Source organism: Littorina saxatilis, linkage group LG6 (assembly GCF_037325665.1).
Source record: "Littorina saxatilis isolate snail1 linkage group LG6, US_GU_Lsax_2.0, whole genome shotgun sequence".
Classification (NCBI taxonomy): domain Eukaryota; kingdom Metazoa; phylum Mollusca; class Gastropoda; order Littorinimorpha; family Littorinidae; genus Littorina; species Littorina saxatilis.
Genome location: NC_090250.1, coordinates 21,896,166 through 21,919,693, shown reverse-complemented (window position 1 = coordinate 21,919,693; position 23,528 = coordinate 21,896,166). Strand labels below are relative to the sequence as shown.

The following is a 23,528-nucleotide window of genomic DNA, read 5'->3' as shown; positions in this document are numbered from 1 at the left end:
AATCAAATCCCGGCCGCCTGGTGGGTTAAGTGTGGAGATTTTTCCGATCTCCCAGGTCAACATATGTGCAGACCTGCTAGTGGCTTATCCCCCTTCGTGTGTACACGCAAGCACAAGACCAAGTGCGCACGGAAAAGATCCTGTAATCCATGTCAGAGTTCGGTGGGTTATAGAAACACAAACATATCCAGCATGCTTCCTCCGAAAGCGGCGTATGGCTGCCTAAATGGTGGGGTAAAAACGGTCATACACGTAAAATTCCACTCGTGCAAAAACACGAGTCAGTGTACGCGGGAGTTTCAGCCCACGAACGCAGAAGAAGAAGAAGAAGAAGTGGTTTGAGCATCATATCCAGACTGCTGCACAACGTTCCTTCAGGGTTAAAGAGAGAGAGAGAGAGAGAGAGAGAGAGAGAGAGAGAGAGAGAGAGAGAGAGAGAGAGAGAGAGAGAGAGAGAGAGAGAGACATAGAGAGACAGAGAGAGACAGAGACAGAGAGAGAGTAATATAGAATTGTGTAGATCATAATTTTGCAATACTGAGAACTCTTGGTGTGTGTGTGTATCTCTCTCCCTTCTCAGTCTATCACTCCATCTCTCTCTCTCTCTCTCTCTCTCTCTCTCTCTCTCTCTCTCTCTCTCTCTCTCTCTCTCTCTCTCTCTCTCTCTCTCTCTCGCTAAACCATTGTTATTCTAAATATATCTTGTCTCCATTTCTTTCAGATTCCAATCACATAGAAGGATTACACACCCTTTGCTCTCTGCCAAAGGTGGTCGGCCCTTGCAAAGCGGTACTACCGCGATTCTACTTTGACAGCAATGTGCTCGAGTGCCTTCCCTTTAACTACGGCGGCTGCTACGGAAACGATAATAATTTTGAAACATATGAGGACTGTCAGAAAACGTGTCGTTAATCGTTCAGTATATAAGGTATTAGAATGTTTGCTCATGTAAACACAAATTCAGTGAAAAATAGTGGCGATATGAAGCGAGGAGAAGAGTATGCTAAACGAGGTGGGTGCTGAGAGATGGTGGTTGGAGGCTGGTTCTAGCGGTGGGTTGGGGGAGGGTGTTTGTGGGTATGGGGTTGGGTGAGGAGATGATAAAGCGAGAATGAGAAGAAAAGGAGGTTGCTGTGAATGTAGAGTATAAATATCACCACGTGTGTGTACCGTGACAAAGCCAGTTCTAATAATGCTCAACGTGCGTTTTCAGTGTGTTTATATTCTTCTTCTTTTTTATGTGCGTTTTGTTTTCTTTTTCTCTGTTTTCTTCTCTTTTTTTGTGGGTGTACATTTTGTGTATGGTAGTATACGAGTGTTGGTGTGCGTGTGAGAGTGCTACTGCTAGAGTGTGTGCTTGTCATTAATAATAAGAGCAAATGAACTGTTCGAATATAAGGGTACTTTCTGTTTTGTTATTTTTGAAAGATTTTTTTCCTTGGCGTTAAAAAAAAGAAGGTTTATTTGTGTGTGTTTTTTATGTTGGCCATTTGTTTATCTAGGGATTAACTTATCATTATACGCTATCAGTTTAGCTGCGTTTTATGCTTACTCATTATCATTATTTTCCTCTTCTTTTTCGTGTGTTGATATTCATTAAACCAGAAAACAAAGAATATCATGAAAAACGCGGAAGCATGGCAGTTTTTGGAAGCCGAAGTGCACGAGAAAGTTGGTGGGAGCCAGCCGCGGTGTTGGATTGGTTGATATTACCCAATATAGCTATTCTGATGAACACGTGGGGGAATTCGGGAGTTGTGATTGGATGGTCTCTTCCGATCATCAAAGCATAATGCTACGGAAGTCGGCCATTTTTCTCAATAGGCCTATCCAAAAGCATATTGTCAATAACAAAGACGCATGGTTCCGGTTTCTTCCACGTGTATAAAGTACACGCATACCTCGCCAGGTTTGTTTCTGTGACTAGTCGACAGACGATGCCATTTGCTTTGTGTGTGTTTTTGTTGTTGCTTACTGTACATGACATACATTACGTGTAAAATCCAGTTCTTTAACAGGCAACAAACCTTGCAAATTTCCAGAAGCTGCAATCTGAAGCGACCTATCTCTGATTCTAGCAGACGATCTCTCCAATGTTTAACACAAAATCAGCAAACTCTCCTGTCACATAGAACGTCCATTGTATAGTGCAATGTTGAAATGAAGTTACCGGTCTGAAACATTTAGTCGTTTCTTCTGAGACAATCCTTGTTCTCTTATCATCTACAGATTTACCGCAGTCTTCACCACGCGAATTCCCAACAGAAGTCAGACTTTCGAACATACAATATACGTAGGCAAGCATGATACGTCATAACGTCATATGATTCCTAGCATATAATGACGTAATGCTAAACATCCAATATCTCGAGTTTTCTCCGTAATACATGTCCGTGGGTTTTTCAATGTTCGGTTATTTCCGTGGCTTCATGCGGAAAGGGAACCGTCGTCTGCAATCAACGACATGGACCATTCTGGTACTTGTTGCTGACAAAAACATGATTTTAACACATAATTTAATGTCAGAATAGCTATATAAACGCTATTGTGTTTTCATCGTAGCAATAGGGTCCGATATTTAGACTCGAACAAGTATAATGCGACTCGTCTTCGACTCGTCGGCATTATACTTGTCTCGTCTAAATATCGGGCCCTATTGCTACGCTGAAAACACAATAGCTGTTAATATTGACGGACTGTGTGATGATATCTTCTGCTATGGTCTGTTGAGACAGTGATATCAAAATCGAGACCGGAGGTCGAGATTTTGATATCACTGTCGAAACAGACCAATAGCAGAAGATATCATCACACAGTCAGTCAATGTTAGATATATTGCTAATTCTCTGGACATTTTGTATTTACTGTAAAGAAATTACAAAAGTATTTGTCTCAGTTTTGGCTGTTCCATATCCCTCCCTCTGATTATCATTTCTTTTTGTTCACTCTTTTCTTGTACTTTTCAGTATTTCAAAATGTCTTTTCTTTCAAAAAGTCTTTAGTCACTTGCTCAACTAAATTCTGGGATCATTACATTTTCATATATATTTGTTTGTTTTTAAATTTAGGTGTTTTTGTTTTTGAAGTGGGGAAGCAATAAAGAGGTCGTCGATATCAAAACTGATATCGACGGAAATGTCGTCGATATCACTTTTACAATGAGCTCAGTTTTGCCCAATTGACCAATGGAAATCCACGTAACATATGAAATAGCAATATTGAGATTTGTTGTGATTTCAACGAATCGGACCACGCGGTTTGTTCTCTCCCGTTTGGGTGGCACCCATTTTTGGCCGTTTGTGCTCTTCAGCCCAGGGCAATAACAATATTACTCAGTGTGAAATAAGCAAGTACTAAATCATTATTTTGAGGGGGTGAGTGCGTGTCTGTCTGTACATTTGACTATTTTTAAATGGGAAGTGTTGTGTAAGAACATACTGTGCTTTCTGCAAATTCCATGACGTGCGTTTGTAACGAGTCACTACTGTCGAACGACACGATTTGTATTCACACAAATCACAGAAGAACTTCAACATCCGTTGACTGTTGTGTTCTTGTATTTTTCTGTTACTTTGTGTGATGTTTGGTGTATCATTATATCTGTGTTTATCTTTTTCGGAGGGATGCATTTTTAACTTTGTTTGTTTGTTTGTTTGTTTGTTTGTTTGTTTGTTTGTTGATTGTTGTTTTTTGTAGTGTTTTTTTTTTTTTGGGGGGGGGGTGTTTTTTTGTTCTCGGTAGTTTAGTTTGATCTTTTGTTTGCTTTTTCATCTATAGCGTTTTATTTTTATATCTCTTTTGTGCTTTTTTGTGTGTGGCATTTTTTTAATGAAAGTTGATATACTTGCTCTTGGCTTTTTTCTAGCTGTACTGTTTTAGTTTTGTTATCCTTGAAGTTGTTGTTGTTGTTGTTGTCTTCTTGCTAGCCTATGTCATGGTTATTTTCATGAATTCGCAAACTAAATCGATATTGTTGCTTGATTCTAGTCATGATCATTGTGTTTGTTTTGTTCTAGTCATGTCTGTGCAAACTTATGCTGATCATATACTTATCAAACACTAAAGGTTAAAAAGCATTATCTTTTACTGCATGTTTCTAGACGTTCAGATGACACCACAAAGAAAGGGAAGGGGCGGAGGGGGGGGGGGGAGAAAATCAATCATTGAGTACACTTTGCGATTAATAAGAGAGGGAGGGAGGGGGGAGGGGGTTATGTATGTGACATTTTTGCCTTTTAAAAACAAATCAAAAGTGAAGATGGTAATAGTTCTACTTTATTTATGTCCAACTTAGACTCTGACAAGCGCTGTAAGTGTGTATGATAATTAACAGTGGCTTATAGCGAAGAAACTGTACATTGGTATGGTCGTATTACACTCTGTAAGTGTACATAATCAATTTAGCAAAACCATGTGCCAAAATGTGATTTTCAACTTTGTGTTCATCGCCTTTCTGTTTGTTAATGCGTTTATTTTTGAAGGTAGCTGCATTTTGTTTCTAAACTATTCGTTTTCACGAAGATGGGGCGATCAGAATTCAAATAGCGCAGTTTTCTTTGACATATATGTATACATGTACATTTTTTTGGTCTGTTCTTCATTTTTGGTGTTTACTGATTTGCTTTAAATTTTGAAAGGCTATTTTTTAAGCTCGAATCGTGGCTCCTTGTGTGTATGCCTTTTGAATGGAGTTCTTGTTAACTGTCAAATGATTCAAATCAGAAATGAAACAAAATACCTCAAGGCACTGTGTTTGTCTCTGTTGTGACTGGATGACGGTTGAGCGACTAGAGTCAAAACATTTGGGGTTTTTCTCTAAAAAGATAGTTGCTCGATGGGACTTAGATGAATAATGTCACAGTGATTCAAACTGATGAAGGGATTGTCACTATGTTTCTCGAGAAAACAAAATGGCGGCAAAAAGTGAAAAGAATTGCATGCCATTTTGTTTGGGTCATTGAAGTCTTGTCATGGAAGTATTACAAAACCTTCGCTCGGCCGTTGTGTGAAGCCTACATTTAAAATGTGGGATCTGGAGAGAGGGGGTAGTGTGAAAAAGAGAGAGAGAGAGAGAGAGAGAGAGAGAGGGGGGGGAGGGGGAGGGAGAGGGGGGAGAGAGCTCATGTGTTCGTGGTAGACGGCGGAGGTGGGAGGGGTAGGGTAGGCGAGAGAGAGGAAGCTCCCTTTACGAAAAAAGCACTCCCCCATTGCACGAGAAAAGTACTCCCCAAGACAGGTGAGTTCCGAGTAAACATTTTGTACAAATATGTTTCTCCCCTGACGAATAAATAACGAATAAATTACTTCACCCCAACACGAGCAATTTAACTTCCCATGTCAGGTGTACGAAATTTATACTCCCTTGTCCCCTGTTAGTCTTGGTGGTGGAAGGGGTGGAGGAGGGTAGCGCGACATTCGTTTGCGCGAGATCACATATTGGCATTATCCCTTCGCCCGCATCCCATTTTTGCGTACGAGATTTTTTGTGGAAGTAAAAAAAAATGGGGAGTAAAAATTTCGTGGAGGGAGTAATTTTTTCGTGCCTTGGGGAGTTCTTTTCTCGTACGAAAAGTGTACTCGGAGTAAGAATTTCGTACGAAATATTTACTCCGGAGTAAATTTTTCGTGGAGTAAAAATTTCGTGTTACACCGGCACGGTTGGCCTAGTGGTAAGGCGTCCGCCCCGTGATCGGGAGGTCGTGGGTTCGAACCCCGGCCGGGTCATACCTAAGACTTTCAAAATTGGCAATCTAGTGGCTGCTCCGCCTGGCGTTTAGCATTATGGGGTTAGTGCTAGGACTGGTTGGTCCGTTGTCAGAATAATGTGACTGGGTGAGACATGAAGCCTGTGCTGCGACTTCTGTCTTGTGTGTGGCGCACGTTATATGTCACAGCAGCACCGCCCTGATATGGCCCTTCGTGGTCGGCTGGGCGTTAAAAGCAAACAAACAAACAAACAAACAAACTTGGACACATACCAACAATCAGCATCCGGACTGCTTCCTGTGCAGACTGTGAGAACTTTGTATGAATAAATATTGTTTAAAAGAAACCACCCACTATAATGTTCGCTAAGAACTTCATTCTGAATAAAAATCCTACTCTTGCACAGAAAGCACACAGGCAATTAATGTTTTTGGTATGTGACCAATATCGTTATTGATGTATATTAAAGGCACTCACACTCAGCTTCCCGTAAACCATCAGTTTCTGGTCACATATACTGTCAGGCTTTGACACACAGTACAAACACCCTTTCGTTTAAACACTCACCGCTTGAGAACATCCTATGTGCCCTCCGTAAAGAGCGAGCATTTTTCAAAGAATTTATTTTTGCGTGGCCAGACGGATTGTCTAACCCACAATCGGACGCTTCGTTTTGGCGCTAGAGCTAACTTTTAAGATCTAAATAATATATTGACAGCTTGTTACACAAACATTCTGAAATCATAAAAGAATTCTTTTTTCATCAAGAGAAGATCAGTACAATTCGAAGTTTTGAAAGTTTGAAAAAGGGAGCCCGGAAGCTGGACACGCAAGGTCGTGTCTCCCAAGCAGACGAATGGTCTGCATAGCTCTGGCTTCTTTGAAGTAAACCGCCGCCGATAAGTTCGTGTGACTCGCAGTCGTTTCTTGCATTTTAGATTCAGAGGTACACAATAACGTGCTATTGCAGATACAGCGAGTCGAATTAAAATCACAAACTGACGACTAATTAAATTGTGAGAAAAAAAAGGAAAGTGGATCACACGGGTTCACGATGGCTCAGGGGTAAAATAAACCACGAAATCTGGTGCGTGGTTTACGCAAGCTAAATAGCCATTCGAACGAACTGTGTCATTTAATGCTATTAAATGCTGTTGCAAGTGTGTTCCAGAAGGGTAGAACTGCTTTTTTTGTGAGAAGATTTAAATCGTTCTGTAAACCATTTGAGGCAGACTAGGGCTTTAAATAACCTGATCATCAATCTGCACGCCAGTCACGGACGAAGGGAAGGTCTTATCCCATGTACATACGTGTCAAGATCTGAGATGGTGAGTCAAGTTGTGTATACGGGAAGGGGTGTGTATTAAAGTGACAACGGTCACTTTGCAAGTCAGCACCGGAGCAATCTAGCTGTCTTCCATGTTGACAGCCAGCTCTCCGGCCAAGAAGTCCATTACAGTAATGAGTCCAGGGTCAAGGCCATTCAGCGGTGAAGGTCAGTACTGAACAGAAGTGACCAAAAACGACAGAGCATCGACCGACTGCGTGTAGCGAACTTAATGAACCACGTTCTTGCTGCCAATCAGTTGCTGGCCATCTTTGCCTTGGTAGTTTCCGGTACTCTTTCAACCACCCCCTCCCCAAACATATCCATCACAGACACAGTCATGCTCTCTCAGAATTCTTGTACTGACGCTGTCTTATAACGGTCAGTGAATGCGACATAGCATGACATTCTTTCAGAGCAAACAGCAACAACAACAACCACGACAACAACAACAACAACAACAACAACAACAACAACAACAACAACAAAGAAAAGAAAGAAACAAAAGAAGAAAAGGAAGAATCTATATATACAAGGTATATATAGGACTTGTGTCTGTGTGTGTGTCTGTTCGCGATGCGCGGCCAAGGTTCTCGATGGATCTGTTTCAAATTTGGTGGCCATATCCAGGTACACCCGGGACACAACCTGTTCGATGAGATATTTCAACACGTGCTCTCAGCGCGCAGCGCTGAACCGATTTTGTTTTTTTTGTCTGGATCCACTACCAGTAACTCTTCCTTATCTTCTCCACTGTTTTCAGCGTTTACCTCCCTTCCTTCGTATGGCGCGCGGATATTCCCATTCCGTTACTATTTTTAGAAGGTCACTGCACGTTACTATTTTTAGAAGGTCTCCAGTGTTTTGCGCGTTTATCTCCTTTCCTTCGTGCGCCGGCGAAGCCTGGTATTTGGCTCTACTTCTTCCCGGCGAAGCCGGTACCCGGCGAAGCGGGTAATCATCTAGTAACAAAATAATTTAAGATTGAAAAAGAACTATCAAACAGAAGAAAAAACAAGAGAGAGAGCAAACCCCCGCAGAAAAAAGAAAGACAGAAAGAAAGAAAGATAGAACAAATTGAAGATGGAGTAGTTTGTGAGACTAATCCGATCGATATTTTTCTCTTTCTATGTTCTTTTTTTTCTTTCTCTCTTTGTTTCATTTTATTGCTTTTTTCTTGTTTTTCTTCTTCTCTTTCTGTTTTTCTTTTTTTTTCTTTAAAAATATCGTTTGTTATTTACCGTACGCATGAACTGTCATTTAGTGAACTCGCTGTTGTAGACGAAGTTCGGAAATAACTCCGTCTGGTTCGTATGGGTTGTGAAAGAGTGCATACTCTTGCTTTTATTGAGGCAAACTTTTCCTCGTGACATTATAGGCCTGTCACTAGCGAGCACCATGTGTACACGCGTGGCAAGTTTTGGAAAGCTTGCCTCAATGAAAGCAAGAGTATTCACTCTTCCAACACCAATACAAACCCGACAGAGTTATTTCCGGAATTCGTCTATTACGGAGATCCAAAGCACAATGCATACACAGGCAGACAGGGAAGCCGACACTCGCACAGACAGGAAAAGGCTATGCCATGAACAACCGGAAGCAATTCAATCAAAGATCAATAATCCAACAGTCAGTGAACACACAGACAAAGACACACCGACACACACACAGAGACCCACACACACACACACACAGCCACACACACACACACTCTCACACACACACACACACACACACTCAGCAGACCAGACCCTCCCCACCAGAATCACCAACCTTCTTTACCAAAATCCCCGCCTGAGTATTTTCAGAGTGCGAAGCGGAAGTGTGGAATGTGTATAATGAGAAAGAACAAGGGAACCTGTATAACGGGAAGGGACAACTTACTCCTCAGGGCCTGACCCCTCGGGGAACCCCAGGGTTGGGATAATCCGCCTTTGTCCCCGGGGGTATGGCAGGAATGGACACTGTCGGGATCCCGTGCATGCAATGGGCGCGGAATGAGGTGGGGTGGAGGGAGTGGGGGGGGGGGGGGAGGGGGGGGGGGGGGGGGGGCGATTGTCTTGAGATCACAGGCGCCTGGAACATGTTAAATAAGACTTCGAGTAAAGAGATACCATGAAAAAGAAAAACAAGTCGCGTAAGGCGAAAATACAATATTTGGTCAAGTAGCTGTCGAACTCACAGAATGAAACTGAACGCAATGCCATTTTTCAGCAAGACCGTAGGCCTATACTCGTAGCATCGTCAGTCCACCGCTCATGGCAAAGGCAGTGAAATTGACAAGAAGAGCGGGGTAGTAGTTGCGCTAAGAAGGATAGCACGCTTTTCTGTACCTCTCTTTGTTTTAACTTTCTGAGCGTGTTTTTAATCCAAACATATCATATCTATATGTTTGTGGAATCAGGAACCGACAAGGAATAAGATGAAAGTGTTTTTAAATTGATTTGGACAATTTAATTTTGATAATAATTTTTATATATTTAATTTTCAGAGCTTGTTTTTAATCCGAATATAACATATTTATATGTTTTTGGAATCAGCAAATGATGGAGAATAAGATAAACGTAAATTTGGATCGTTTTATAAATTTTTATTTTTTTTTACAATTTTCAGATTTTTAATGACCAAAGTCATTAATTAATTTTTAAGCCACCAAGCTGAAATGCAATACCTAAGTCCGGGCTTCGTCGAAGATTACTTGACCAAAATTTCAACCAATTTGGTTGAAAAATGAGGACAGTGACAGTGCCGCCTCAACTTTCAAGAAAAGCCGGATATGACGTCATCAAAGACATTTATCAAAAAAATGAAAAAAACGTTCGGGGATTTCATACCCAGGAACTTTCATGTCAAATTTCATAAAGATCGGTCCAGTAGTTTAGTCTGAATCGCTCTACACACACACACACACACACACACACAGACACACAGACACACGCACATACACCACGACCCTCGTTTCGATTCCCCCTCGATGTTAAAATATTTAGTCAAAACTTGACTAAATATAAAAAGAAAATAAAAATGATATTCATATGCTTATTCCTTTGGGGGCCCGTTAGCTCAGTTGGTAGAGCACTGGACTTGTGATCGAAAGGTCGCAGGTTCGAATTCGGGCCGGGACGGACACGGGTCAACTTTATGTGCAGACCCAGAGACGGAAGCCATGTCCCACCCCCGTGTCATCACAATGGCACGTACAAGACCTTGGTCATTCTGCCATAAGTGCAGGTGGCTGAATACACCTAAACACGCAGACACCTGGGTAGCGCGACTCCGTTGCTGCTAGCTTTCCACTGGGAGGAAGCGACCCGAATTTCCCAGCGATGGGACAATAAAGTAATGAAAATGAAAAAATGAAATGAAATGAAAATGAAAAATGATTGCAAAGTATTCCGTTCGACCGTTAGGAATTGACGAACTCCAGAAAAAAAGCTCCTCAGTCGATCGGGTTTGTCTGGGCTGTGAAAGAGTAAATATTCTTGCTTTCATTGAGGCAAAATTTCCGCACGTGCTCCATTCTTTCACAATCCACAGAGTTATTTCCTAACATTGTGTATTGCATATTATGTTAGATATCATGACAGCGGACCGTATTGATCGAAGTTTAGTTTTCTGTTTTGATTCTCGTAGAAGTGTCGCGAGATTCCTCTTTCTGCAAGTTTCAAGCTGAGTGAGTGTGTCATGCAAATACTTCAAGCCCCAGAAAGTGTTTTTGAGTGATGCACTGTACAATAAATGTGTTCATGCTTATGTCAATATAACTAAGGAGATGCTATTGATACCAAGACAAAACCCAAAAGCAATCTGCTCTTAACGCACCTAAACTCATATCATACGTTAATTCTGATCTCCAAGGTCCAATCCGCTACCTTGAATGTTTAAAGATGTACGACATAATATCAGTGGTATTGAATCGTAATTTGCGTTTTCTAAACTTTAAAATACATCCGAAAGGCACATGGCGTGAAACGTAAGATGCAATGGTGCCTCTTAAAACTGTGTTCTACTTTAAGAACATAGAAGACACCGCGATTGTTTAGTCTTGTCGTTTTTCTTGCCTTGGTGTGTCTTAAATATCTTGTCTTATGTCTTTTAAAGATGTACGAAATATTATCAGTGGCATGAGATCATAATGTGCGTCTTCTACACATTAAAATGCATCAGAAAGGCACATGGCGTAACGACGTTGGAGGCAACAGTGCCTCTTAAAAATGTGTCACGTGAAAACATGAAACATGAAAGACACCGCGATTGTTTCGTCTTGTCCTTGTTCTTGCTTTGTTCTGTCTTAATTGTTTTGACTTATGTCTTGTCTTATTTTGTCTTGCCTTTGTCTTGTCTAATGTCTTGTCTTGTCTTGTCTTGTCTTGTCTTGTATTTACGGGCGCCTGTAACTATAGTGACAAGAGATCGACAGGTAGGGTCGCCAAAAAGGGTGAAAGGGACACGCACACAGAAAAAAAGATCGAAGAGTAGAATTCAGGCTCGGAACTTGCTGAATGAAGACTTGAAGGAGTCTAATTGTTTTCCAGTCCAAAGGCTGATTTCTCCTGTTATTTTGAGACGTTGAAGTGTGGGTGTGAAGCAGGCAGTGTTGTTTGGCGGCCAAACGTTTGAACGTCGACAGGTGAAGTGAATAGTCTGTGCTCCGCTTCTGTCGTTGTTCACAGCCATTTTTCCCCTGCTGAAATGGACATCAGTTGGGGGGCGGAGGGGAGGGGAGGGGAGGGGAGGGGAGGGGGGGGGGGTAGTGGTAGAAGTGAGGGCAGTGGTTGGTGGTGGTGGTAGTGATGGTGGTGAGAAAGTAAGTCGTATGATATTTTTGTGTGAGTTAGGGCCAGAAGAATAAAGACACCAAAAAGGCACAATAACCTGTACATGAGAAACTCTGAAAAGTAGCAGATTAAAGATGAGTCGGTCGGTTAGGATGGAGGCATAGAGAAAGAGGAGGGGGGAGGGAGATGGAAAGAGAGAGAGAAGGGAGAGAGCGATAGACAGAGGGAGACAGAGACAGAGACAGAGAAAGACAGAGAGAGAAAAAGATAGACAGAGAGAGATTGAGGCAGAAAAAGAATGAGAGACAGAGACAGAGACAAAGACAGAGACAGAGACGGACAGGCAGACAATGGAAATAGCAAAACCAGAAGGTACGAAGAAGACATACAAGGCTTTAGCTGATGACTCTCTCTCTCTCTCTCTCTCTCTCTCTCTCTCTCTCTCTCTCTCTCTCTCTCTCTCTCTCTCTCTCTCTCTCTCTCTCTCTCTCTCTCTCTCTCTCTCTCTCTCTCTCTCGCTTTTGTCTCAGCAGCACGAAATTCTACACCAGTAAACGTCTGAGCGTGTCGGCTGCACAAACACAATTGTGACGAGAACATGGGTATCAAATGTGGCAATATCCTCCACGGCAGCGCCCGATGGATTGATTAATCTAAACGTGGACAGCATTTAACCCATAGCTTCACTGGCTTTACCGAACACGTGCCACCACTGTATGACTGTTTCCAGCAAAACTCACAAAAGCTGCTTATTGTGTTTATATCACGGAGGTCCCTACAACAGATATGTCTATCCGGGACCGTTTTTAAAGGCATATGTACGCGCTCCCGTGTTTACAAAGTGTAGTTTGCCCATAATCGATGTCAAACGCACCATAAGACCATATAATGACGATATGTCACCATGCGCGGACCATAATACATGCATTACAGCTTGTTCTAGCCTCTGAAAAAGTGAGGATGTCAACAAAGCCGCGGTGTTAGCTCCCTTGCATCAACGTTACATGTGTTGCCAAATCTATAAATAGGACGATCCAGATCAAAATGAAAATTAACATATCTCAACATTGAAGGGGTCCTAGACCACAATATTTTGCAGGGAACTTAATTTAGCATGTCTCCAGCTGTTGGTAAAGCAATTAGCGTGTATAGTCATCGAGTACATATGCCTTTAAGGTTGACCATTTGCTCTTTAACTGTAACAGTACAAACACCTGAAATTTCAACGGCTGATGATAGCACCAATTACATCAAGAACATGTACAACCACTTTAATCTGTTACCACCTGAAAATAGAAAGGATAGCCATAGCAACATTTACTATACAAGCACAACCGCTTTAAACAGTTACAAACTTTAAATACAGGCTTACAATAGATCAATTTACTGTAGAAGTACAACTTCTTTAAGACTGTTACCACCTGAATTCATAAAGGCTGATCATAATACCATTTACTGTACAAGTTTGCTGTTATCACCTAAACTTACAAAGGCTGGCAATGGCCCCGTTGACTGTACAAGTGCAACCAATTTAAGACTCTTAACACCTGAAATTACGAAGGCTGAAAATAGCCCCATTTGCTGTTCATGTATACAACCACTTTAAGATAGTTACCACCTGAAATTACGAAGGCTGACATTAGCCCCATTTACTGTGTAAGGAAGCCAAAGAGGATACTTTGAACGTCAACTCTTATCATAGCCTTGGCTGAAAGAATACCGCTTGCTGGTTTGAAGTCCAAATCTACGAGTCGAAGAAGGCTACTCACGCAATGTCCCACAAGTTTCAAGGTAATTAATGGAAGTTCCTCGCCAGCTTATAGCTATTACGGATCGTGAGAAAACTGTGGCTCGCCCAATATAAGAAGAGATACAAAGCTCTTTTTTTTCGTAAGTTACCATGTACGGTCCATTACACAGCAGGAAAAAAGGGAGAGAAAAAAACCCGCAAACCAACTTCAAGCTTTGTAATACAAACGGAGAGAGATCAAATCAAATCAAATCAAATCAAATTTTATTTTTCGAGGGTTGTGGCATAAGGCAATACAACGAGCTTTTTTTTCAACCAGCCCTCGCCCAGAGAGGGGACTAATCTAATCACATATTTACACGGAGAGAGAGAGAGAGAGAGAGAGAGAGAGAGAGAGAGAGAGAGAGAGAGAGAGAGAGAGAGAGAGAGAGAGAGAGAGAGACAGACAGACAGACAGGCAGACATACAGACAGACAGAGACAGAGACACAGAGCCAGAGACACAGAGAGAGACAGACAGACAGACAGACAGACAGAGACAGAAACAGAGAGAGAGAGAGAGAGAGAGAGAGAGAGAGAGAGAGAGAGAGAGAGACTCAGACTCAGACTCAGACTCAGACTCAGATTTAGAACTTTATTACAAAAGGATAAAGGTTTTAGGCAAAGCCTATTCTTCCAACCTGTCCACAGAGAGAGCGAAAGAAAGAGAGAGAGAGAGAGAGACAGAGAGCGAGAGACAGAGAGACAGAGAGAGACAGAGAGAGAGGGAGAGAAAGAGACAGAGACAGAGAGCGAGAGACAGAGATAGACACAGAGAGACAGAGAGATATTCAGATTGAGATTGAGAGAGGGGGGTGTATTGACATGATTAGGACATTAAGACTGAATCAAAGAAAGAAAGTAAGAAGGAAAGAAAGAGAGAGGGAGGAAGGAAACGACAAGAGCTTTTAACCATTGACAACTAACAACATTTACACTGGGCAGAGACAGAAGACATCACACTGTCTCTGACATGGCAGACATCACTCTCAGACTGCGAGCAATCAACAATTAGGCTTTAATTAAACTCCACTTGCCTCCCAGTCGCCTATCCTTCAACCTGCCTGCTGGCGATGTTAGGCCTCAGGAAACAACTAGCCTTTTTGACAGTGGAAAGACACAAGGTGGCCGAGTGGTTGCAGCAACGTGTTTCGCGGCTGTGAAGAAGCGACACTGACTCAAAACTCAAGACTCAAAATGTAACTGTCCTGAGAAAGTGCCCTGTGTGAAGTGTCCTCATACTGTCCTGTGTTTGTAAGTCCGGTGAACTATGTAGGAATTCCAGGAATATGTGTCTTTGGACGCTCTGCCTCGAGGATGAAAGTGCCGTGGTTTTGTTTCCTAGGGAAAACAATCCTACTTTCTAGGCTGAAAAATCCGCTCTGCAGCGTCGAGGTAGACGGACAGTGAGTCGTTTTGTGAGTGTGTGTGTGTGTGTGTGTGTGTGTGTGTGTGTGTGTGTGTGTGTGTGTGTGTGTGTGTATCACGGTGTGTGTGTGTGGGGGGGGTCTGTGTGGGTCTGTGTCTGTGCGCGCGCGTGTGTTTGTTGTTGTTTTGTTTTGTTTTTACACTGACTTAGATGCTATCTACACTGGTGCCGACTTTTGCTAACTTGGGAAGAACATTTTCTTTACAAAATCCCCGAAAAGTTGTCAACACGGCAAGAGGCTGTTGCCCATCCAGTCAGTATCTTGGTGTCTTTGTTCCCAACAGCATCAAGAAGTCTTGCTGCGAGAGGCGATGGCGACAGACGAACAAATCTGAAGTAACAACCATTCACAGTGATCGCCAAGGGAGGTAAACAACAGTTTGATTGTGGACTCGGCGTCAACCACTGCGTCAGTGTATTGGTGTTCGTGTAGATTTTTTGTCCTGCAGGAGTTTGTCTGTCTGTGTGTCTGTGTAGCGTGTGTGTACGCGCGGCCACTTTCTGCGCGGTGTAGTAGAGTAGCCTTCTTGTTCTGACAGACAGAAGAAATGGTGTTTTCGGTCATTGACTGGTGGGACTGTTTTTCGTGATGTGGTGTTAGCTCCTGAATTTTACTATTTGAAATTTGGAGGATTTTGTCAAGGCAAAAGGTGGGTGGAATTAACGTTTAATTCATTGTGGAAAAATTCATCGGGATGGGGGGGGGGGGGTGTGGCAAGGATGGCGGTGAGAAAAAGGGGGTAAAAGGGATGAGTATGTGTGTTTGTGTGTGTGTGTGTGTGTGTGTGTGTGTGTGTGTGTGTGTGTGTGTGTGTGTGTGTGTGTGTGTGTGTGTGTGTGTGTGTACATACACACACATTTTCTTATTACTGTACATTGAACATTTAATTAAACTCAACTCAAAGAAAATATTGATTCCAGAAAAGGACAACTACCATCCTACGCCACCCTTCTCAGAAAAAAAAGATAAAAAAAGAAAATCAAAATTGTGTTATTTGAACACCCTTGGAAATATTTAATCAACTCCCTTAAATGACGGAACGTAATAACGCAGGGAAAATGAACGAACAGAAATTGAAAGCAGCAATATTACAAGAACTCTAAAAAGGGACACACACAAAAAGATTCGCTGCAGTTTATCATTGATCGCTGAAAGGCACAGTTCTTGTCCTCGAGTAAACGATTCGACTGAAAATCTCAGATGGGATAAGGCCATCCCTCATCCCTCGTCCCTCACTTGGACACATACCAAAAATCAATAACCTGAGTGGGGATTTTGTCATGAATTAATTTATTCAAAAGCCAGGAGTGTCAAACTATCAAATTAATTCGTCCAACAACCAAAATCTAACTCTCGACAAAAAGCATGCTGAGTACACAAAGTTAGGATATTTTTGCAATGGTATATATATATGGCGCAAGTATTAAACAGTGCAGTGTTTCGGTTAGAAACATACGTGTATTTAAAGGTCTGCTTCTTTTCTGCTAAAAAAAAATTGTTCCTTGGATTCAAGCAATATGTGGGTATGACGTCACACATCCTTGACCATATCAACCCTTTGACAGTGTCTTTTTTTGACTGGATGATTTACTTTGAGCCGTTGAAACAGTGACTTAATTAATCTCAACGATATTTCAGATTGTTGAAACATTGAGTTTCTTTGGAGTCATTGCTAAAAGGGAATATCATGTTTGTTTAAATCTGCCTGATCGAGCGTGTGAAAGAAAGCTTGGAAAACGCATAGAAATTCTGTTGTTGTGATTTTTATTTATTTTTTTAATTTTTTTTTTTTTTGGCAAGACAAATTTTTGTACACGGAGCAGTATCTCCAAATTACACAGGACGATGACAACACTCGTTTCTGTGTGCGTGCCATAGAGCAATCAGAACCTGAGAATGGACGTTTTTAACGTGTTTTCGTTTAAACGCTGTGAACATTCGTAACAGCACAGAGACAAATGTGACATGCATGGAACTGTGTATGCTTAGCAAGTGATTTGAGCCACTACATCTGTGCCAAGTTCCAGAAAGATTCTTTGACAGGCGTTTGTCCGTTAGACTGACATTTATGACGATTACGGAAGCGCTTTTTTGTCCGAAATCATGGTTAATCATGTTAAAGCCTGGGCAGACTTGGTGTACATGATAGTCTTTGCGGAAAGGAAGGTACCTTTTAGAACAGAAGCTGTCTAAGCGTGAGACAAGCAACACAAGCAATCTGAGTGTTCTTGTGGGAACGATGAGTCTCCAGTTACGCGCGGAATGACCTTGGTTAAAACCTTTCCACGAGAAAAAACATCTTGAGCGGTCGAGAAGAAGGCAGCACACACACACACACACACACACACACATAAACACACATAAACACACACACACACAAGACACACAACATACACACACACATACACACATACACGCACACACACACACACACACACACACACACACACACAAAGACACACAAATACACACACACACGCTCACACACACACACACACACACACACACACACACACACACACACACACACACACTATGCAATACACTGTAGCAGTGTTCTTTTGAGAAAAATAAGCACTTATACAGCCGGACAATGTTCCGGACAACTTTCAAAAGATGCACCTTGTTTTTTTCTGCATAATTATATAAAAACTCTCATTTTGACCAAATTTGGACTTACTGCCTTCTGTCAAGACACAGAAATAAGCGTGAGAGAAGCAACACCTGCAACCTGAGTGTTCTGGTGGGAACAAGGGTTCACCGGTAGTTACGCGCGGAATGACCATCGCCCGTGAGAATCGATGTCTTCGCCAGTGCTGGTCCTTTCGTCTCTCTGCCTGTGTGCATGTACACTACTAGCGCTGATGGGGTCTATGTCGACCAAAAGAGTGGGATTCCCTGTAGGTGGAGTTCCTGGAGGGGGATTCCCTGTATACAGGGAATACCACAGGATTTAGTTCCTGTAGCGTGTCGTTGATATCGCTGAAAGTCACGTGATGCTTGGCGACATCGGTAGAATTTTATGTTTTTCAATCTTTTTTGATATTTCTTAGAAATTCGAGTATGGTTTGCAAGTTTTATTGAAAAACTCCACCCTGTGGGATTCCCTGTATACAGGGAATCCCCCTCCAGGAACTCCACCTTCAGGGAATCCCACTCTTTTGGTCGACATAGACGAGGGCCCCAAAGGGTTTAAAACCGTGATCGTGATTGGCGTTTTTTGACCTTTCTGTGACCGTGATTGCCGAAATTTCCATTTCTGTGATCGTGATGGGACTTTGCCCGTGATCCGTGATGACAAAAAAATCAAGTCTCGTGATCGTGATCGTCATTTGTTTTCGTGATCGTGATGGGCATTATTGCAAAGCATTTTATTTTCAACGTACATTTTTCACAGCTGTATTACACTCTATGATCCTCTAGTCTATTCAGTAAGGAGCCAACCCCGATTGAAGGGAAGCAACAACACATTCAGAAATATGATTTTGAGAGCGATTGCTTCCCTTTAAAAGAACCAATTACACACTGACAAAAAGAGATCCAATCAGAAGGCAAATTGCAAAAGTCTGCCAAACTTCATCCAATGGAAGGGCTTCGTGCAAAAGTTTTGAGTGCAATTCGAATTCGAAGATCAAAAATGGCGTGCAGCGGTACTGTCATCGAACTTCTGTTATATTTTGTGAATTCAAGCCAGATCAAAGCAGGCGGCGAGAATGCCTTCCTTGGTGGAAAGGTCAGGCTACGGGTCGGTCTTTCTGAAGACGAAATATCAAGGTATGTTGATCTATGTTGCTCTATGACTGTTCTGAATGTAGGCAAAGATCTTGAAATTTGTTCAAGATCTTTGAGTTTGAGTGAGATCATTGACATTGTCGACATTGCCACGTCCGGCTGTCACTCGCTCAGTGTGACCTCGATTGGCTCGAGATCGAGTCTGCGTTTCGCCAAAACCGAAACTAGAAATGTGTTTTTCATCCCAGCAACGTGGACACGCTTGTCTCTTTGCATTAAGCTTGGATTTATTTTAGCGCCTGTAAACTTCAATATCAACAATGGGTTAAATTCAGAAACAATGGCGGGGAGACGCGCCAGTTTGGGTCACTTGAATATGTCCAAGACGATCAAAGTCATGTTCGTTGGGGATTTTGTCAGGCATGCTACTTTTCCGGTAATTGCCGGAAATCCGATAAAGCCGTTTTCAAAATCCGGTAAAGTCAAATTTTTTCCGGTGAAGTTGAAAAATTTCCGCAAAACGATCCGTGTGAATATCGCGCAACGCGACCGGGCGCCGGTCTCAATGAAGCCAGCGCACAGTAGTGTTGTTTTCACCAGTTTGGAGGTGTGTTGAATGGTGGTGGGGGGAGGCTAAAATGGGATTTTTAACAAGATCACAACACTATTACAACCCCTAAAATGATGCCCAGAATGCACCAGATTGCACAGATTTTAACCGTTTTTTGAAAAAAAATTCCGGGGGGGCATGCCCCCGGACCCCCCTAGTTGACTCGCCTGCTTCGCTTGTGGTACTGCGCGCTTCTTTCAGGTAGCATTCCTGTTTTTTATTCAAGGCCATGGGACCAGGCGATGGTGTACCTCACGGCAGAGTTGAAAATAAAGAATCCATCACACATACATGTACTTTAATTTCAATCCACCCAATAGTTTTTGAGAAAATGGGTTCACAAGATTTAGCTCTGGAAATGTGAAATTGTGCAAGTATATAGTCATGTGTGTGAGTGAGGGTGTGGGAGTTGAATGTGCATGAGTGTAGAGAGAGAGAGTTAAGGAGATAGAGAGAGAGACAGAGAGAGAGAGAGAAAGATAGAGACAGAGAGAGAGAACGAGAGAGAGAGAGAGAGAGAGAGAGAGAGAGAGAGAGAGAGAGAGAGAGAGAGAGAGAGAGAGAGAGAGAGAGAGAGAGAGAGAGAGAGAGAGAGAGAGAGAGAGAGAGAAACCCAATGAAAACAACATTCTTGTTACTGATTACAAATCATGATATTGTGTATGAAAGAGAATTCAAAAAATAATTATAAAAAAGTGCAACAGTTGTCACTTTGTGTTGAATAAACAATATATCCAGAGGAGCGAATTACTGTGTGGTTGTGTTTACTTTGACACGTGCTTTCTGTACATGCAACTTTTACCGTGACCGTGATTTGCCACTGGTGTTCGTGATCGTGAAAACAAAAATCAAGGTAACTGTGATCGTGAAAGCGAAAATTTCCCTTCCCGTGATCGTGATGATACCCCCCCCTTTGGGGCCCTCATAGACCCCATCAGCACTACTAACTGGGCCTGCTAGATGCAGTCACTGTCTTGCAGTCAGCGATCGTTTGTTTATTGCACCAATGGCTAGGTATTTTGTAGTTGGTGTTTTATCTGTTGTAACTGCTGTGTGTTTTTGGAAGGATTTGGTTCTCTGTCTTTGCCTGTGTCTGTAATCTGTCTCTTTGTTTTGTACAACAGAATACAGCATGACTTCCCTTCTTTGTCTCTGTTAATCTAGGGAGAAAATATCCAGCGATATTTCTCCGTAGGCCTAAAGTTCGGCCATGACCTAGGCAAAATAACTTGCGCAGCCGCAGAAACAAGAAAATGGAAATCTTATGAAGCCGTCATCAACACTAACACAATGATTGCAGAAGCAAACTCTGTACCTACACGACCGAGACACAAGACTGATTATTTCACAGCTGCAAAGGGTAAGCTTACTCACGTCAGGTCTTCACTGACAAGCTAGGAACAGACGAAAAATTCCAAACAAAAGTAAATGACGTCAAAGTCTCTTTCGCTTTGCGTGTAACTTTGTCATGACGTCTTTTTGTGACGACAGTATACGCGACAATTTGTTCGCTTCCGGTGTCATTTTAGACTGAAAAGCAACTCAAAAGAAGGAGCTAAGCCTCTGTCTTGAAACAGCTGAAACACTCTTTTGGATTGCCGTTTCAATGTTAACCAAAAAGTTAAAGAAAAAAACAAGGTTCAGTTGCGAACTGACAGCGGATTGAGCATTTATTCCTGTTGATGAAGGTATGATTGAAGCTTTATTCTCTCCGTCAACCAACAAGACTAGATTTGTAGCAGACGAAAAACAAAGTGTGCGTTTTTCCTGTCTTGTGAAGGCGATTATGTCGTTATAAGTTATCTGTACGTTGTAATGACATTTCAAAACAAAATTTAGCTTTGATGCGTCACGGGATAATAAGCTTATACGTTTTTATCCGTGGAATTGTTTTTTTCGTCTCGGCAGGGTGAATGAATTCATTATGTCTTTTCCGGAACTGGACAAAACTGGCCTTGCCAAGACTGAAACAAAATATAGTTCTACAACTTCTAGGCTTGGGTTGATTGCCCATGGTGAATTTCCAATGATTTGTTGCCACATCCCATGACAAATTCTCTTTACTTTGGTCATGCCATATATACGTTACAGTTCCGTCCATCCATGGTATCGCGTGATATTTTGTCTCGACGGGGTGAAAGAATATAATGACGTCACTCTCGGCAGAGCCTCGAGTGACGTCATCATATTCATTGACCCAGTCTCGACAAAATATCAGGCGATACCATGGATGGACGGAGCTGTAACTTATACATATTTTGTCATTGACCTCTCTCTCTCTCTCTCTCTCTCTCTCTCTCTCTCTCTCTCTCTCTCTCTCTCTCTCTCTCTCTCTCTCTCTCTCTCTCTCTCTCTCTGGTTGTCTGTCTGTCTGTCTCTCTCTGTGTGTCTGTCTGTCTGTGTGTCTCTCTCTCTCTGTCTCTGTCTCTGTCTCTCTCTCTGTCTCTGTGTCTGTCTCTCTCTGTGCCATACAATAAAGCATTTGTCCTCTCTCTTCCTCTCTCTACTTTCTCTCTCTTTATCTCTGTCTCTCTCTTTCTTATGTCTTTAAAATGAGTAAGTATATGTCTTCCCACCTGAAATTGGAAGGTTTTGTATCGTCATGAAAAGAGTATCCAATAATTTGTCAGCATGAGAGAGAGAAACAAAAAAACAAGTCGCGTAAGGCGAAAATACATTTAGTCAAGCTGTCGAACTCACAGAATGAAACTGAACGCAATGCAATTTTTCAGCAAGACCGTATACTCGTAGCATCGTCAGTCCACCGCTCGTGGCAAAGGCAGTGAAATTGACAAGAAGAGCGGGGTAGTAGTTGCGCTGAGAAGGATAGCACGCTTTTCTGTACCTCTCTTCGTGTTAACTTTCTGAGCGTGTTTTTAATCCAAACATATCATATCTATATGTTTTTGGAATCAGGAACCGACAAGACATAAGATGAAAGTGTTTTTAAATTGATTTTGAAAATTTAATTTTGATCATAATTTTTATATTTTTAATTTTCAGAGCTTGTTTTTAATCCAAATATAACATATTTATATGTTTTTGGAATCAGAAAATGATGAAGAATAAGATGAACGTAAATTTGGATCGTTTTATAAAACAATAATTGTTTTTACAATTTTCAGATTTGTAATGACCAAAGTCATTAATTAGTTTTTAAGCCACCAAGCTGAAATGCAATACCGAAGTCCGGCCTTCGTCGAAGATTGCTTGGCCAAAATTTCAATCAATTTGATTGAAAAATGAGGGTGTGACAGTGCCGCCTCAACTTTTACAAAAAGCCGGATATGACGTCATCAAAGGTATTTATCAAAAAAAAGAAAACAACGTCCGGGGATATAATTCCCAGGAACTCTCATGTAAAATGTCATAAAGATCGTTCCAGTAGTTTGGTCTGAATCGCTCTACACACACACACGCATGCAGACACACACACATACACACACACACACACACACACACACACACACACACACACACACACACACACACACACACACACACAAACATACACCACGACCCTCGTCTCGATTCCCACTCTATGTTAAAACATTTAGTCAAAACTTGACTAAATGTAAAAACATAAAAGAAATACAGGATTGCAGACAAATCACCCCAGATCCTATGTGCGTCAGTGTAGGCTGGCGGACAGAAGCAGCCAGAACAAGTCGCGTAAGGCGAAAATACAATATTTAGTCAAGTAGCTGTCGAACTCACAGAATGAAACTGAACGCAATGCCATTTTACTCGTAGCATCGTCAGGCCACCGCTCATGGCAAAGGCAGTGAAATTGACAAGAAGAGCGGGGTAGTAGTTGCGCTAAGAAGGATAGCACGCTTTTCTGTACCTCTCTTTGTTTTAACTTTCTGAGCGTGTTTTTAATCCAAACATATCATATCTATATGTTTTTGGAATCAGGAACCGACAAGGAATAAGATGAAAGTGTTTTTAAATTGATTTCGACAATTTAATTTTGATAATAATTTTTATATATTTAATTTTCAGAGCTTGTTTTTAATCCGAATATAACATATTTATATGTTTTTGGAATCAGCAAATGATGGAGAATAAGATAAACGTAAATTTGGATCGTTTGATAAATTTTTTTTTTTTTTTTTACAATTTTCAGATTTTTAATGACCAAAGTCATTAATTAA

General features: G+C 41.7%; 1 protein-coding gene across 1 annotated transcript in view; it reads left to right on the top strand.

The window, feature by feature from the left end:
• LOC138968752 (uncharacterized) overlaps positions 1 to 2,354 on the top strand; it is a 34,387-nt gene extending 32,033 nt beyond the window's left edge. The window contains exon 8 of the mRNA XM_070341394.1: positions 722 to 2,354. Within this exon, the coding sequence (XP_070197495.1) occupies positions 722 to 912 (191 nt within the window). The 3' untranslated portion in view covers positions 913 to 2,354. The remainder of the gene's footprint in view (positions 1 to 721) is intronic.
• The last annotated feature ends 21,174 nt before the right edge of the window (positions 2,355 to 23,528 follow it).